This window comes from Theropithecus gelada, chromosome 1 (genome assembly GCF_003255815.1).
Source record: "Theropithecus gelada isolate Dixy chromosome 1, Tgel_1.0, whole genome shotgun sequence".
NCBI lineage: Eukaryota > Metazoa > Chordata > Mammalia > Primates > Cercopithecidae > Theropithecus > Theropithecus gelada.
In genome coordinates this window covers 82327282-82341033 of record NC_037668.1, presented here as the reverse complement: position 1 = coordinate 82341033, position 13752 = coordinate 82327282, and the positions used below count along the sequence as shown (strand labels likewise).

Here is a 13752-nt window from a genome sequence, read left to right as displayed (position 1 = left end):
CCCAGGGGGAAAATACACCCCTGAACCACACCCATGCAGTGGGGACATGGAGGGCACACCTCCCCTGAACTGGGAGTTCAGAGGGGGGATCTGCGAAGGCTCTCTGAAGGAGACCCTCCCTGCCCGGGCTGGATCTGAGAAGTGTTAGTAGGAGTCTGTCACCGGAGGGGGCTTTGGGCGGGGACTTCACTACAGTGTAAGCTCCACGGGGTAAGGATTTGTGTTCCGTTTATGACCCAAGGCCTACAACAGTGTGTGGTACATAGTAGGTGTTCAATAAGCAGGTGGTAAAAGAAAGAAAGAAAGAAAGAAAAAAGGAAGTGAGGGAGGCAAGAGAAAGATAGGGGAGAAAGAGACAGAGAGAATATGAGTCAGGGTGGATGTGTGAAATGGCATGGCCATTCTAGAAACTGAAAGTACAGAGTTCCAGGTGGCTGTAGCTTAGGAGGGTGGGGCTGAGCCGAGGGAGTGGCCTTATCTAACCCTATTGTTGGTGTTGTCCGTTCCTTATCTCTCCACGGGGCCCAGTACTTTGGGGCTGGGGTGAGTTTTCCCTCTCTCAGTCCCTGGGGGCTCCTGGTGCCTACACTGAGTGTTAATATACACACAGGTATTCAGCTTGTGCTGTGTGCTGGAGATACACAGATAACTCAAACTGAGATCCTACCCTCCCAGTCTGGTGGGGGAGACAGACAGTAAACAAGTGGCTACAACAATGGGGAGAATGAATGGTGCAAGCAAAATGAGATAAGATTGGAGGAACAGAAGGACAGGTTTCGCTCCAGGAGTGAAAAGCAGGGAGGTTTTTGTGGAGGAGATGGCACCGGAGGGGATGTTAGCCTGAAAGGATGGCAGAAGAAGGGAACTGGGTGGGGCAGGAAGCATTCCAGGAAGAGAGACATCAGGCCCAAAGATGGGGCCTGGGGGGAACCAGAGGCGAAAGGTAGACTGGGGCCTTGAGTGCTGCTCATGGGTGTTTGGACTTGCTTCTGATCTGACCACATTTTGGATAATTGTGCCAGCAGCCACACACCTAGTTAGGGCTGCTGAGTGGTCCCACTTCCAGGGAACCCCTCAGCAATCTTCTAGCCAGCAGGGGTGAGGGGTGGCTAAGACTCTCCCTGCTCTCTCTGCCTGGACTCTCTCACCATCTCTTTTAGCTCCAACAAGGAATCTACCAACCAACGTGCAGCTTTGTTGTGTCAAGTTCCAGCAAAGGGCTGACCACAGAATGCCTGGTACAGGGTCTCTGAACACTACCCTTCTCTTCTTGTCACATGGGAAAGGAGGTGCTAGTCCTTTTTCCAGGGTGGTGGTAGGGAGAGAAAAATATAGAAGGGAAATCTTAACATTGTAGCACATCAGATTATCAAGAGATACTGAAGATCTTCTAACCTCCCTTTGCCATTTGACAGATGAAGCAACTGATGCTCAAATAGATATGCTTGTGTTGCAGCCATGAAGTTGGTAGAGGCATGGCCAATCTGGTAGAGTCCTGGGTCATAGTAGGGCCGGAGAAGGGCAGTGTCTTCTCTTTTTTTAGCCAGGACCAAACCGATACTCCTAATTTGTGGGCCTTGCAGACACAAGATGAGTCAGGCTTCTTGTGAGTCAGTCTGTTGACAAGCCATCCCTGGCCATTCCTAGCCCATTCAAAATAGATGGAAGTCCAGGGGAAGGGTATGAGCAGGCCAATTTAATTAGTGTGGGCTCTAAGGTACCTTAAGTTAGCCCTACTGAATTTAAACCGCCTAGGGGAAAAAAATAACTGTAATTATTTCCTTCTCTCCTCTATCCTTGTATTCCAACTCCCAACCTCCATGCTTCCCTCATTCACAAAACAACCTTTAAAATAGGGACTAGCACAGAGACGCCCATAAACTAGGTCTCAGCGTTCCTTTTTTCTGCCCCTTTCCCCTGTGAGCGCTGGGTCCTGGAAGGGAGCAGAGTGAGTCCGGAGGTGTCCGCAGGGCCTGGCTGTATTCTAATTTAAGGAGGTTGTTACATTGAGTAGAATATTATTCCAAAAATGCACCCAGAGTCTCCTTCCTGAACCAACGCAGATCCTTTAGCTGCGGGGCATTTCTTTTAAAAGCCCCTTTTCTCTCTTCTACAGATCAAAATAAGCAAACTTTAATGGTAGGGAATTATTGTTTATTTTGTTGAAATCTAGTTCTGAGTTTTCCTACTTGAAACGTGTTTTCCCCAGGACACTGACCTATCCTTTAATTGTTTGGTGCGAGGCATGTTAGGGGGAGGGGCGTTACTTGTTTATTGGAACAGCGCAGTTAAAAAAAAAAAAAAAAAATCAACCTAGGCTAACAGTTTCAAGGCTCCCCTAAAGATGTATCCAAACAGGCAGCCAATCAGCGCTTACACAGCTTTTTCTGCTTGACTCTTTTAAAGAGACAGTGCCGACAGTGTTTTATCCCATTTAAAGAGATCCGCTCTCTAAAAACAGTCTGAAAATGGGGGAGCCTTCCCCTATTTCGCCGGTACCTGGTCTTAAGAGTCTCTAATGAGGGGCACGCAGTGTGTCTTCTGGGTTCTCGGCGTGGGCAGAAAGGAGTCAGCAGCAAATAGCTGGGTCACTCTGCCAGCCCCCCCTCAATTTCCCATTGTACACCTGGGTCACTGACAATGGAAGCTTCCCCTCCCCCTACGCCTGACTCTCGTCCCCTACTCCCCAATTTAGCTCCATTTATTTGAAGTTTGCACATTTCTGTGGCGCGCATTCCGCGTCGCAGGCCGCCCAGGTGACGCCCCCCCCCCATCCCCGAGTGGCACCCTTTCCCGTGGAGAAGCCGAAGGGCTAACTTGCCAGGACTGGCAAACCTTGGAAATTTGGGAGAAATCACTCTCGTTCCTCTTAGTTGAAGTCCCCTCTCCCCAACCCCCCAGCTCCCCAAAGCACGCCAAGGGCCATTTTCGCGCGGCTCCACTTTGGGGTTTTCCAAAGTATTTTAATGATCTAGTAAAGGAGCAGCCGCGCGCCTCGGCGCCGGCTCGAGCCGCCCCGCTCTCAGCGTGGAGGCCCGGGCCGGGCGCTCGGAAGCTAGACTGGGCGAGAGTGAGGCCCGGGGGCGGGGCGGGCTGGGGGCCGGGCTGGAGTCTGGGGAGGGGTCGGGGTCGGAGCCTAGGGGGAGGACTACCGAGAGGGAAGGGCGAGATAAGGGCTGGGCTGGCGCGGGCCGCGGCGGGGGGGAGGTGAGGGGCAGATAAGGAAGACGGACGTGGCAGGAGGGAGAGAGCGCCGACCGCTTGGGGGTCTGCGCCCCCTCCCACCGGACGCTGCCGCAGCGCCCCCCTAACCCCCAGTGGTCCACGCCGCGGGGAGCGCCAGTCAGATCCCCCTCCTTGCTGGGGCGAGGAGACCAGGGTGCCCCCAGCCCGATCCACGTCGTTCCCCGCCCCGGCGACAGAAAAGAGAGGCTCGCGCCCCTGGACGCCCCCAGTTCGCTCGCAGGAGCAGGCAGCGGCTCCGCGGAGGCGGCCGCAGCGGGGACTGCCGCGGCCGGCGCTGTCAGGGCGTCCCTCCCGGCCGGCCCGGGCCCGCCCCCGCGTGCGCCGATTGGTCGACGCGGCCATCCATCGCGGGACGTTGCCGCCCGCCTCGCTCCCTCGCCCGGGTAGCCACGTTCGGTTGAGCTCCAAGTAGACCAGCGGCGGCGGCGGCGGCGGCGGCAGCGGTGTTGGAGGCGCAGAGGGCGGCGCAGGCGGAGCCGGGAGGGCGCGCGAGCGAGCGGAGAGCGGGCGGCCGTGCGGGCGGCGGCGGCGGCACTCCAGGCCGAGCCGGCGCGGGAGGAGTTCCAGGGCGATGGGGCCGCGGCCGGGGCTGACGCTTTGACAGCTGGAAAGAGCGCGGAGCCAGCGCCTGGGGGGGAGGGAGGGGAGCGCGGCGAGGAGAGCGCCAGCGAGCGAGAGAGCGAGCGAGCGCCGGGGAGGGGGCCGGGAGCGAGGGGCAGCTCGGGAGAGCCGGAGCGGTAGCGGCGGCGGCGGCGGCGGCGAGGCTCGGCGCCCTCTTCCCTGCAAACCATGTTTGCCAAAGGCAAAGGCTCGGCGGTGCCCTCGGACGGGCAGGCTCGGGAAAAGTAAGCCCTATTTTGCAAGTGGCGGCCGCGCCGCCGCCGGGCTGCGGGCGGGCGGTGGGAGGCAGGTGGGCGGGCGGGGGCCGGGGGCTGCTGCGCCCTTTGGCCCCCGGGTCCAGGCGCCGCCTGCCTGGCCCCTTCCCCGAGGCCGGGGCGGGCGGCGTGGGAGAACCCATTGTTGGGAGCCGGCGGAGGTTGGGAGATCGGGGAAGGGGCGGCGGGGGGAGCCGCCGGAGGAGGTACTTGGTGGCCGTGGCGCGGGCCGGGCGCGGGGCCCCGCGGTGAGTGGTGGGCGAGGTCCCGCCAGCGAGCCTGGACGCTCGCTCCAGTCGGGCGCTCGCCGCGGTGGCCACACTTTGCCCACCGGGCGCGGGCAGGGGGCGCGTGGCTTCTGCAGCCCCGAAGCCTCCTTTTGTCCGCCGGCGGCGTGAGGAGTGCGTGCGGGGGGCTTTGTTCGGCCGGGAGCGCTCTCCCTTCCCTGCCCTCGTATTCGTCACCGGGTCCGCGTCCTCGGACGCCGGGCTAGGCAGCGACGGTGGCGCCGGCTTGGCCCCAGGCTTGGGGCACAGTTGTTTGGGGGGAGGTGACGAGGGTGGTGCTTTGCTGCCCTCTCTAGAGCGCGCCAAGCACCCGGAGTCCAGGGCTGAGTCTCCCCGGACCTCCAAAGCCGGGGAGAGCGTAGCGAGGACTGGGTCGGGAAAGGCAAGGTGGCTGTGGGGTCGAGTGGCTTGCGAGTTTGAGGAACCTAGGTGGGTTTGTCCCCGACGCGACTTGGAAGTTCAAGTTTGGGGCTGCTCTCCATCCCTCACTGCTTGAGGTAACGCGTTCCCCGGTCCCCATCCCCTAACTGTTCGCACCTGGCGGCCCTGTTTGGGGTTAGCTAGCTGCTTACCTCTGGTCCGGGCCACAATGGGACGGCGCAGACAGGGCTCAAAGCCTGCTGGCAAGGTCCTGGAGAGCGCCGGTGGGATCTGACTCCTTCCCCTCTCTCTTTGCTCCCTGCCCACTTTCCAGGTTAGCTTTATACGTCTACGAATATTTACTGCACGTAGGAGCACAGAAATCTGCACAGACCTTCTTATCGGAGGTGAGTGGGACTCCCCCCAGCATCCAATTTCTTGACACCCCCCTCCCCACTATTCTTAGAGCCTTTGTTTTCAGGAGCAGCCACTGTGGCCACCATTTTGAATTTTTATCACCTTTTGGCATTTATTGTTAGTTGGTCTTCCCAGCCTTTTGGCTCTAGGAAGCCCCCAGCCCACCCCGTGTCTACTCCTCTAAGCTGCCTCCGCTCTTACCTTTTCAGATTCGATGGGAAAAAAACATCACGTTGGGAGAACCGCCTGGGTTTTTGCACTCGTGGTGGTGGTAAGTTTGTGTGATAGTTTTGCATGTGTGTTTGTTTTGTTCTGAGCCCTGGGTCCAAGTGAACAAAGAAGGGAGGCCTGGAGCAGGCCCTCCACTCTGTGGCCCTCCGCGTTGCACAGAGCGGGGCACCTGGAGGCACTCCGGCCCAGCTGGCCAAGGAGGAAAAGGGCAGAAGAGGATGCTACCTGAAGTTTTGGGGGAAAAACGACAAAATAATCTGTGATGTTGGGGTAGAAACTCCTTACTTTTACATCTCACTCTGGGGCTCTAGGCAAGGGTTTGAAAAAACATTGGAGGATTTTTGTCAATTCTGCATGTTGCTTTAATTAGAGGAGTGGGGGTGGGGCGGCGTGGAGGGGATACCGGGTCTGTTTTACAACTAGCCTGTCCGTTCTCCTCGGAACTTACAACCTTAAGATAGGACATCTACGGGGCTTTTTCCAGGCACCCTGAGAAAAAGCAAGAAAGGGCTGCCACTTCCTTTAAAGATACTGATTCAGACTGACTGGTCCTTCCTTTCCTCTGGGAGCTCCCCGCCCCCCTCCCCCACTAAAACTACAAAGTGTTGTTTTAGGCAGAACCTTAACTGGTCAGAGTCGACCTCACAGTGTCTGTAGTTAGGGGCTCCCACTCTCTGTGACTCTCTTACCAGGTCTCTGTGTCCTTTGGGTGTGGGGCCACCGCAGGTTTGGTCTCTGTTGGGTATATGACAGCCAAGAGGGAGCTTAGGGTCAGCCGGACCCAGTTGCCCTAAGTGTATGACCCCGGTGTTTTGTGCCACTGACTGGTGGAGTCTTTAACATCCTTTTGAAAAAGAAAAGAAAGCAGAGTGGCTTTTGATACTTTGATGGAGTTCAGCAAAACGGTGTGTCCTGTCTCCTGTCTGTTGGCATCTTAGCGGGTTTACCTGCCAGCTCAGGTTACTGTTCTAAGTCTTAGAACAGCAGGAGGATGAAGTGTCTGTTCTAACTTGTGCAGAGAAAATGAGTTTTTAATTACTTCTGCCAACCTCGGAACTGCAGGTCTTGGAGGCATTAGTGTGGCGGAAGGATTCCACCTGTAGGAGTGGGTGATAGGTTTTCTGTGGCTGTTTTTGGAGGGAGTGTGTGGATGGGGTTGGCAGCTCTGATCGGCTTGGATCTTGTAGAAAGTTAGGCTTATGATTGAAGGTTACTTAGGCTTATGAGTGAAGGCGCTGGGGAATTTGTAGTGTTGGAAACCTTTAACGTGTGGAGGAGGTAATCAGATGTGTACAGTTCCAGAAGACAGAAAGAAATGTTCTCTAGCCCCTCTCTGCAGCTAGTAGAAGTCCCTGATTTTCCTGTTATATCCAGGAGCTCCTGAAACTTCTCCATCCTTATCTCAGGCACAGGAACGTAGAGTCTGTTGTGTGAGGCCCGGGCGATGGTGGCTTATGAGTGGCTGTGGTCCTGTTTGGTAGAAGTTGGTTCCTGCGATTTGACACTGAGCAAAATGACCCAAGGAGGAAGCAGTGGAGCTTGTCTGGTGAGGGGCAGGCTGCATTATTCACACACCTTGAGATGCTTGTCTGATGACTTGCAGAGCTGCCTGTTTGTGACGAGGACAAGAGCATTGGACCAGGAGTCGGACTTTGGTTTTGGTGCCCACTTTACCCTTTAAGCTGGTTCTGTCCCTGGGCCTTGGGCTCCTGATCTGGAGAGTTTCTTAGGTCCCTTGTTAATAACAGTGACAACTCCGTCTTTGAATAGGGCTTTATTGGTTGACATAGGTCTTGTATGTCTGTTCTCGGACAAAATGTTGGAGTGACCCTACAAAATCTTTAGTGGGGCGTGAGGCAGGCATTTCTGGGCTTGCTTCCTTCTTCCCTTTGCTGACAGGTGCTTCTCTGAAGAGGGCCCTCTACCGCAATGTGAAAGGACCGGATACTTGGATGTCCATGACCTGTCCTTTGCCTAACTGATTTGTGTTTTTTGGTGCGTGGAGGGAGGAGTGGTTCTTGCCTAAGAATTCCTTGGGGGAGGGCTTGGGTGGGAGTGGGGGTGGGGTGGGAAGGGTGGAGGTGTGGGCTCTGGGATTAAGAACCTGTAAAATTTCCTTTATTGACAGAGTCTCCTAGATTGCTGGATGTATGAATCATAGTTATGTCCTGACTTTGGCACTTGAACCTTTTTTAGGATATGCAGCCATTTTGGTTTGGGTGGTGAAAAGAAACAGATGAGACCAGTATGGATTCTCATCCACATTTGCGTTCGTCCTCCTAGGGCATCCATGAGTGGGTTCTACTAACCTCTTTGAGCTTCAGTTGCCCCCCCTGTGTAAAGTGGAGAGAAAATTGCCTACCTTATAGTCTATGGTAGACACAAGTAATATGGGTGTGAGGCATCGGGCACGTAGTAGGTATTTGATATATAAGAACTATTACTCCCATTACTAATGGCTGACTTGCCAGAAAAAGTTGGACGTGTTCTGTTTTTTAGGCTGTTTGCCCAGTGAGAGCTGATAAGGTGGGATTGAGCCTTTGGGAGACCTAGTACTGTTAGCGCCATGCATTGTGCACTTGCCGTTGTGTACACAAGTAATAATTAGTAACCTGACCTTATTGTATTTTCCTCCTTGCAGTGTATTTTGGGACCTTTACTGTGCCGCTCCTGAAAGGAGAGACACTTGTGAACATTCGAGTGAAGCAAAAGCCTTTCATGATTATGTGAGTAACACATTTTTAATCCTAGCAATAATTATAGGGTTGGATAGCTCTAAGTTCTCTAGTACGAAAAGCAAATACACAGCCATTTGGCAGTGGTCTTTATTTTCTCCTTGCCTTTCTTTCTGTTCCCCTGCCCACCTCTCTGCAGCCCTCCCCATGGTACTCTTCTCCAGCAGTGTTCTGACTTGGTGAACGGTGTTTCATAATGTTGTGATTGTGAAAAATTGTGTAGCTATCTATGTGGATAATTAAATGGTGTTGTACAGGACTCAGAACTATGTGAGACTTACGTTAAGAGTGGACAGTTAGCTGAGAGGGGACTAAGCCTCTTTAGTGTTGGTTTCAGAAGAAATTGTAACAAACGAAACCCAGTATGAAACTTGTGTTTTGGAGTTGAATGAGAATTTGGTGGAATGGAACTTTCTTGCTCTGCTTTCCAGAGAACGATCTTTCAAATTATGTGGGGGGTGTGTGTGTGTGTGTGTGTTTGGTGTGGGTGGGTTCATACTGTATCCACTAAGAAGATTTATACTCTGAGATCATCAGCTAGTTCATAATCTTGTGGCCAAAATATTCTTGTGAAGATAGTTAACATCATTAGATTGTAGTTCTTTTTACCCTATTATTCACTTTCTACCTGGATGAGTTTCTTAAGATTTATGAAATTATTACGAGAGAGTTGTCTGCCATCTATTCATCTCCCATAGCAGTCCTGTTCAGGAAAAACAAACAAACCCAGGTTTCAAACCTGGATTGGAGTCACACATGAAGATCCGATGAAATAGATTAGGACCCATCTTGGGGAGATGGAAGAGGATGTGTCTGAAGGTCTTCCATAGCCTCCATTCAGTTTTGCTTGCTGACCCTATAGATGGTTAAGCATGTCCATATAGCAGGTGATCTAATTGGTCTTGCTCTTCTGCGTGCAGTGGGTAGGAATGGTCCTGGAAATCCGTGGGTGCTTGGGAGTTGGTTTCTTGAACGTTGTTAGGTCCCACCTGCTTGGGCCAGCCATCTGAGTTCCCTGTACGTGGAGGTTGAAATTGGCTGGGAGACCAGACCCATTTGGTTGTTTCACAAGTGGTCAAATCCCATGATCACCAATGTCTTCGTGGTGAAAATTTCTCCTGTAATATGAGGAGTAGAGACCCAGGTGGTGGCCCACTGGTTTTGAGAATATTCAATGTGATGCAATTTTGTTGTGAATGAAAAGTTAATGCTCTTGGAAAGGAACACTGAGGAAATTGAGCAGTCCTTGTGCCCTCTTCAGGGCTGAAAAAGAGAAGCTGGTGAATGATATGTCTGGTCTGATAAACTTACGTAGTAGTGAAAGGGAGAGGTCACTGGTTCACTTACGATGTGGTTCTTCTGGGAAAATCCCATGGTGATGATAAGATTTCCTGAACTGGATGTTCAGGGAGGCTAAGAGGTACACAGCTGTATAAAAATAGTTGGTGAATTTGACCTTTCTACCTAGTAAAAATCTTGCATGTTTTTTTTCCTAAACCTGTGAACAGCCAACACTGTTGCTAGTTTTTGACTATTATGCAAATAGTTTCATTTTAGAATCTGGGGTGGGTGGGTGTGTCTGTTTCATTCTCTTGATGTAGCATATCTATGCTATTTTTTGGCTGTACCTTTCAGAGAAGTTAGTGATTTAACTAAGTTTGGTGCTCTATAAACTTGAGACTCTTCGGCAACTTGTGGTGTAGTCTTCCATCTTGAAACAATATGGCGGCAGTGAAAGTTTGCACATGGGTTTGCTTTCAGTAATTTGCTAAGGAATGGCAGTAGAATTGTATAGAGATCACTGAGGTTGGCGTTGACATTTAGAAGATCCTACTAAGAGATGAGTTCACCCTCATTGAGGCCCACATTTCATACGTGTGGGGTGTAAAAATCTTTTTTCCTGAATTGGGCTCCACCTGGTATCATGTGGCCCGAGAGTCAGCATGTGGGAGGAGGGATGGAGTGATGAATGGGGATTATGAAGGAGTTAAGGGGTAGCATTGAGTTGGAGGGGTGACAGCTGAGAAGCAAGTGGAAAACTGAGGAAAACTTGAGAAAATTAGGAAAAGGAACCCACTTTTCTCTTTGTCTTTCTCAAGTCTTCATCTAGTGTCTCCCTTCCTGTGACTACTGTCTAGTTAACCTTCATTCCTTCTTGCTAAAATGATTGCAGTAGCTTCTTGCTGACTCCTTCCTCTTGCCTGGAGTGCATTCCTCTCTTACCCATTCAAATCCTATTCGTCTTTTAAGACCTCCTTCTTGGAGAACTTACGAGATAGTTTTCTGCATTCTGTGATCACTCCTTCATCTCCATATCTATAAAAACCACCTATACAAAGCCTCTGTTGGCAGCTTTCCGTGTGCCAGATCACTCTGCTAACTGCTGTAAGTTCAGTCCCTCATATCCTGCCAGAGACCCGATGAGAGAAGGCTTGTTGTTCACTCCATTTTGCAGATGACGCAGCTGAGGCACACAGCGGTTAATTCCCGCCTGGGAAGTGGTAGTTAGAATGCACACCCATGGAGTCATGACTGACTCTGGAATGGGTGTTTCTAAGCCCACCAGGCTTGGCCCTGCAGGCCCATGGCAAGTAGCATTTGTTCGCACTATTCCACCTAACTTCTCACTTAGGGTTGTCTTTCTGGCAACAGCCTATTCATTTTTTCCGTGGTTGAGACCGTGAACTGTTCATCTCTGTAGCTCCCACAGTACCTTCCATGTAGCAGGCACATGTTCTGATTGTATGAAGGAGTTCAGGTAACGGTAAGAATGAGTAAGTCGCTTGGGGTCAGTGAGCGTTGGATGGTGTTCTTTTAGAGACTTAACTGTTGCGGGTGCTCTTGAACAAGGTGATTTTAAAGTTAGTTAACTAGTTGCCTTAACTGATTTTTAGAAAATCGAGTGTAAGTGTTTGTTGACTGCCCTTCTGTTTTCTATCAGGGAGATCCAAAGATTCTTAGGGTCTGGGGAGTTTGTGCAGCCCAGATACCATACCCGTCTTCAGTGGGTAGGAAGTGCTTACAGGGCAATGGGAGCATTGGAGAACTCAAGTCTGGAGTGGACTTTTCTGATAAATTGGTTTGCATTAAATCAGAAGAGGTCCCCGGGCCGTGGGAGGAGGGTCAGGGTCCCATTGTAATTTCCTTGCTGTTACCCTCAGGCCAGAGCAGTGCATCTCAGAGTGTTGACAGAAGCCCATGGGATCCCATTGGGGCATCTCTTTGGGTTCTCTTAGACACTGTTGTCTGGGTCCTGACCTTTTGTAGAGTGGACACTTCCAGCTGCATGAGCGTCTCTTACTATGCGCCCAGACATAGGTGTCCTGGCCACCTTCTCTGCTTTGACCTTCTCCAAGGTGGACCTGCAGGGAAGTGTCTTTGGTGCCTTCTCAAACAATAAGCAATCCTTTTCCCCCTGTGTGGTAGCTAATTTTGTGTTTTCCTTTCAGTGTCAAGAAATGAGTGGCATTTGGAAGGCCAAGAAATGAGTGGCCTTTGAGCTAAAGAGACTAGAGAGTAGCGATGGATTCTTACACCACACATACCTGCTGCACTTTTTTATAACACGTTTTCATTCGTGTGGTTGTGGTTGGGCTTTGCAGCTGCCTTGTTGGTTGGGTTTTATTATAAAATCTCACTCCTGTTTTACAGATGAGGAAACTGAACCCTAGAGTTTAGGTGGCTTGTCCAAGGGCAGGCAGCCAGGTGTTGGCAGAGCTGAGACTAGAAATCCTTCATCTTTCTAGTTTTACCTCACAGCTTTTATTGACACTTACTTGATAGAGAATCCCTGCAAAACAGAGGGGAGGTATTTGCAGTTGACCTGAAGCATATCTGGCACCAGGTATGCTGGTTGGTGCCCCCCCACATGTTCACTGAAGACATGAACTTAACAGAATTTGAACGGAGCCTCTGCAAGGTGAATTGCAGAGTCACTGGCAGAGGTGAGACCTGAACTCTGGGAAGCGGGTTTGCTGTGGTGCAGTGGCTTGTACCTTTTGGCAGGGAAAATGTGGTAAAAGCTGTGGACAGTATTTCCAGAAAGCCCTCATAGAGGGGACTTGTGCATGGTTTCGGGAGGTTCAGGGACAGCTGCTCCAACCCCAGGCCCCTCTATGATTCCCGGTGAAGAACTTTGGGAGTGAAATGGACATGGAGTTCCATGACCTTGATGAATTTTCCTTGCTTGCCTCAGTTTCCTTCCTCTGTAGACCTGAGTTCCCTTTCATCTTGACTGTTTTGTGCTCTACCTCAGTGAGGCTGGCTTCCTGGCCCTGTGCTCCCACCCCAGCAAGACTCTTCTGACTCCTTCCTCAGCAGAGGGGAGACTTTGCCTTGAGGAGGGTTGGTTAAAGCAAGAAAGTACCCCAGAGTCGTGGGCGTGGGCTGGCGCTGAGGTATTTGTGGCTGTGTGGCAGGGGTCCAGCGTCCTTGGTGGGTTTGAAATAGCAAAGTGATATTTGAGAGGGCTCTCCTTGGATGTGCTGAGCTGAGGTTCCTGCCAGGCAGGGAGTGTCCATGCCTGCCAGAACCCTTTAGGGGGAGGGGGATGAGAGGGTGGCAGTGCAGGCTGGAATAGGTGGAGAAGGCTTGCAGCTGGGCTTCAAGGAGCTGGGGGAGTGTGCTGCCCCGTGATAAGCCAGGCTAGCTATCTGCCCAGAGGTTCTGGCAAGTTCACGGTGTTGCCTTTGGCTCTGACCCTTGGCACCCTTGTGTGGCAGATTAAAAACACAAAACATACACACTTTTTTTTCCCTCTCCCCCATTCCCCTTGGAGCGGAGGCTTTGGGTTGCGGCCCCTCTTTAGGCTCCTGCCCCGTTTTCTGCAATTCCTCTTAACCCCAGAGGCTGCCAGACTCCTCCATCGGTAGCTAATTAAACATTAAATGAGAAACTGGAATTGCATTTTGCCAGAACCCGAGTAATGCAGCCACCTTAATGGGTTTCAAGTGGCGGCAAGACCCCAAATTGCAAATCCTTGCCCTTTATTTCAAGGCAGGAGGTGGGGCGGGGGGAGTGGTGGGGACCCAAACAAAGTTTTTGGCAGTGGTCACTTCATTTGAACTCCCAGACCAGCAGTGTGCACCAATCTTTCGCATAATGCCATCTTTGTTAGCTAAGCATTTGCAAACTTGGACTGAGAGTTAGCTCTGTGCCAGCCAGCACTCAGAGGGAGCTGGGAGACACCCAGCTCTCCTCACAGTTCCTTAGGTCGTCTGAATTTTGTGAGGGAGGCAGGTTCTCAAGTGGAGAACCTCAGGTCAAGGGTGCCTCCTTCCCTTGTCTTCCCTGCCTCTTTCTATATGAGACTGTGTGTGTTTACGCCTTAACAGGGAGAAGTGGCAGGGAGGTGTGTGTGCTTGGGGGTCTGTCAGCCAAGATAACAGAAATGTTACACTAGCTGTAGCCTTTATAATAGTGTCTGAGGGTTTAGAGTATTTAGAAAAATTAATCTTTTTTAGCTTGGTAATAATTCTGACCATGGCACAAGTGCATTAGACGATTCACATAAACTTCTTTTTTTTTTTTTTTTTTTTTTTTTTTTTTTGGGGGTTTGGCGGTGGTTGCACACCGGGGGGGGGGACGGGGGGGGGTTCCGGC

At 51.7% G+C, this 13752-nt stretch overlaps 1 protein-coding gene across 8 annotated transcripts in view; it reads left to right on the top strand.

Moving 5' to 3' along the window:
• The first annotated feature begins 3823 nt into the window (after positions 1 to 3823).
• Positions 3824 to 13752, top strand: part of SSBP3 (single stranded DNA binding protein 3) — a 180317-nt gene continuing 170388 nt past the window's right edge. For 6 of the 8 annotated variants that reach the window (XM_025377529.1, XM_025377322.1, XM_025377162.1 and 3 more), the window contains exons 1-4: positions 3921 to 4091; positions 5103 to 5175; positions 5395 to 5456; positions 8058 to 8142. In XM_025377529.1, the coding sequence (XP_025233314.1) occupies positions 4036 to 4091; positions 5103 to 5175; positions 5395 to 5456; positions 8058 to 8142 (276 nt within the window). In that variant the 5' untranslated portion in view covers positions 3921 to 4035. Of the gene's footprint in view, positions 4092 to 5102; positions 5176 to 5394; positions 5457 to 8057; positions 8143 to 13752 lie in introns of all 8 variants that reach the window. The other 2 variants (XM_025377361.1, XM_025377248.1) reach the window with 2 other exon arrangements.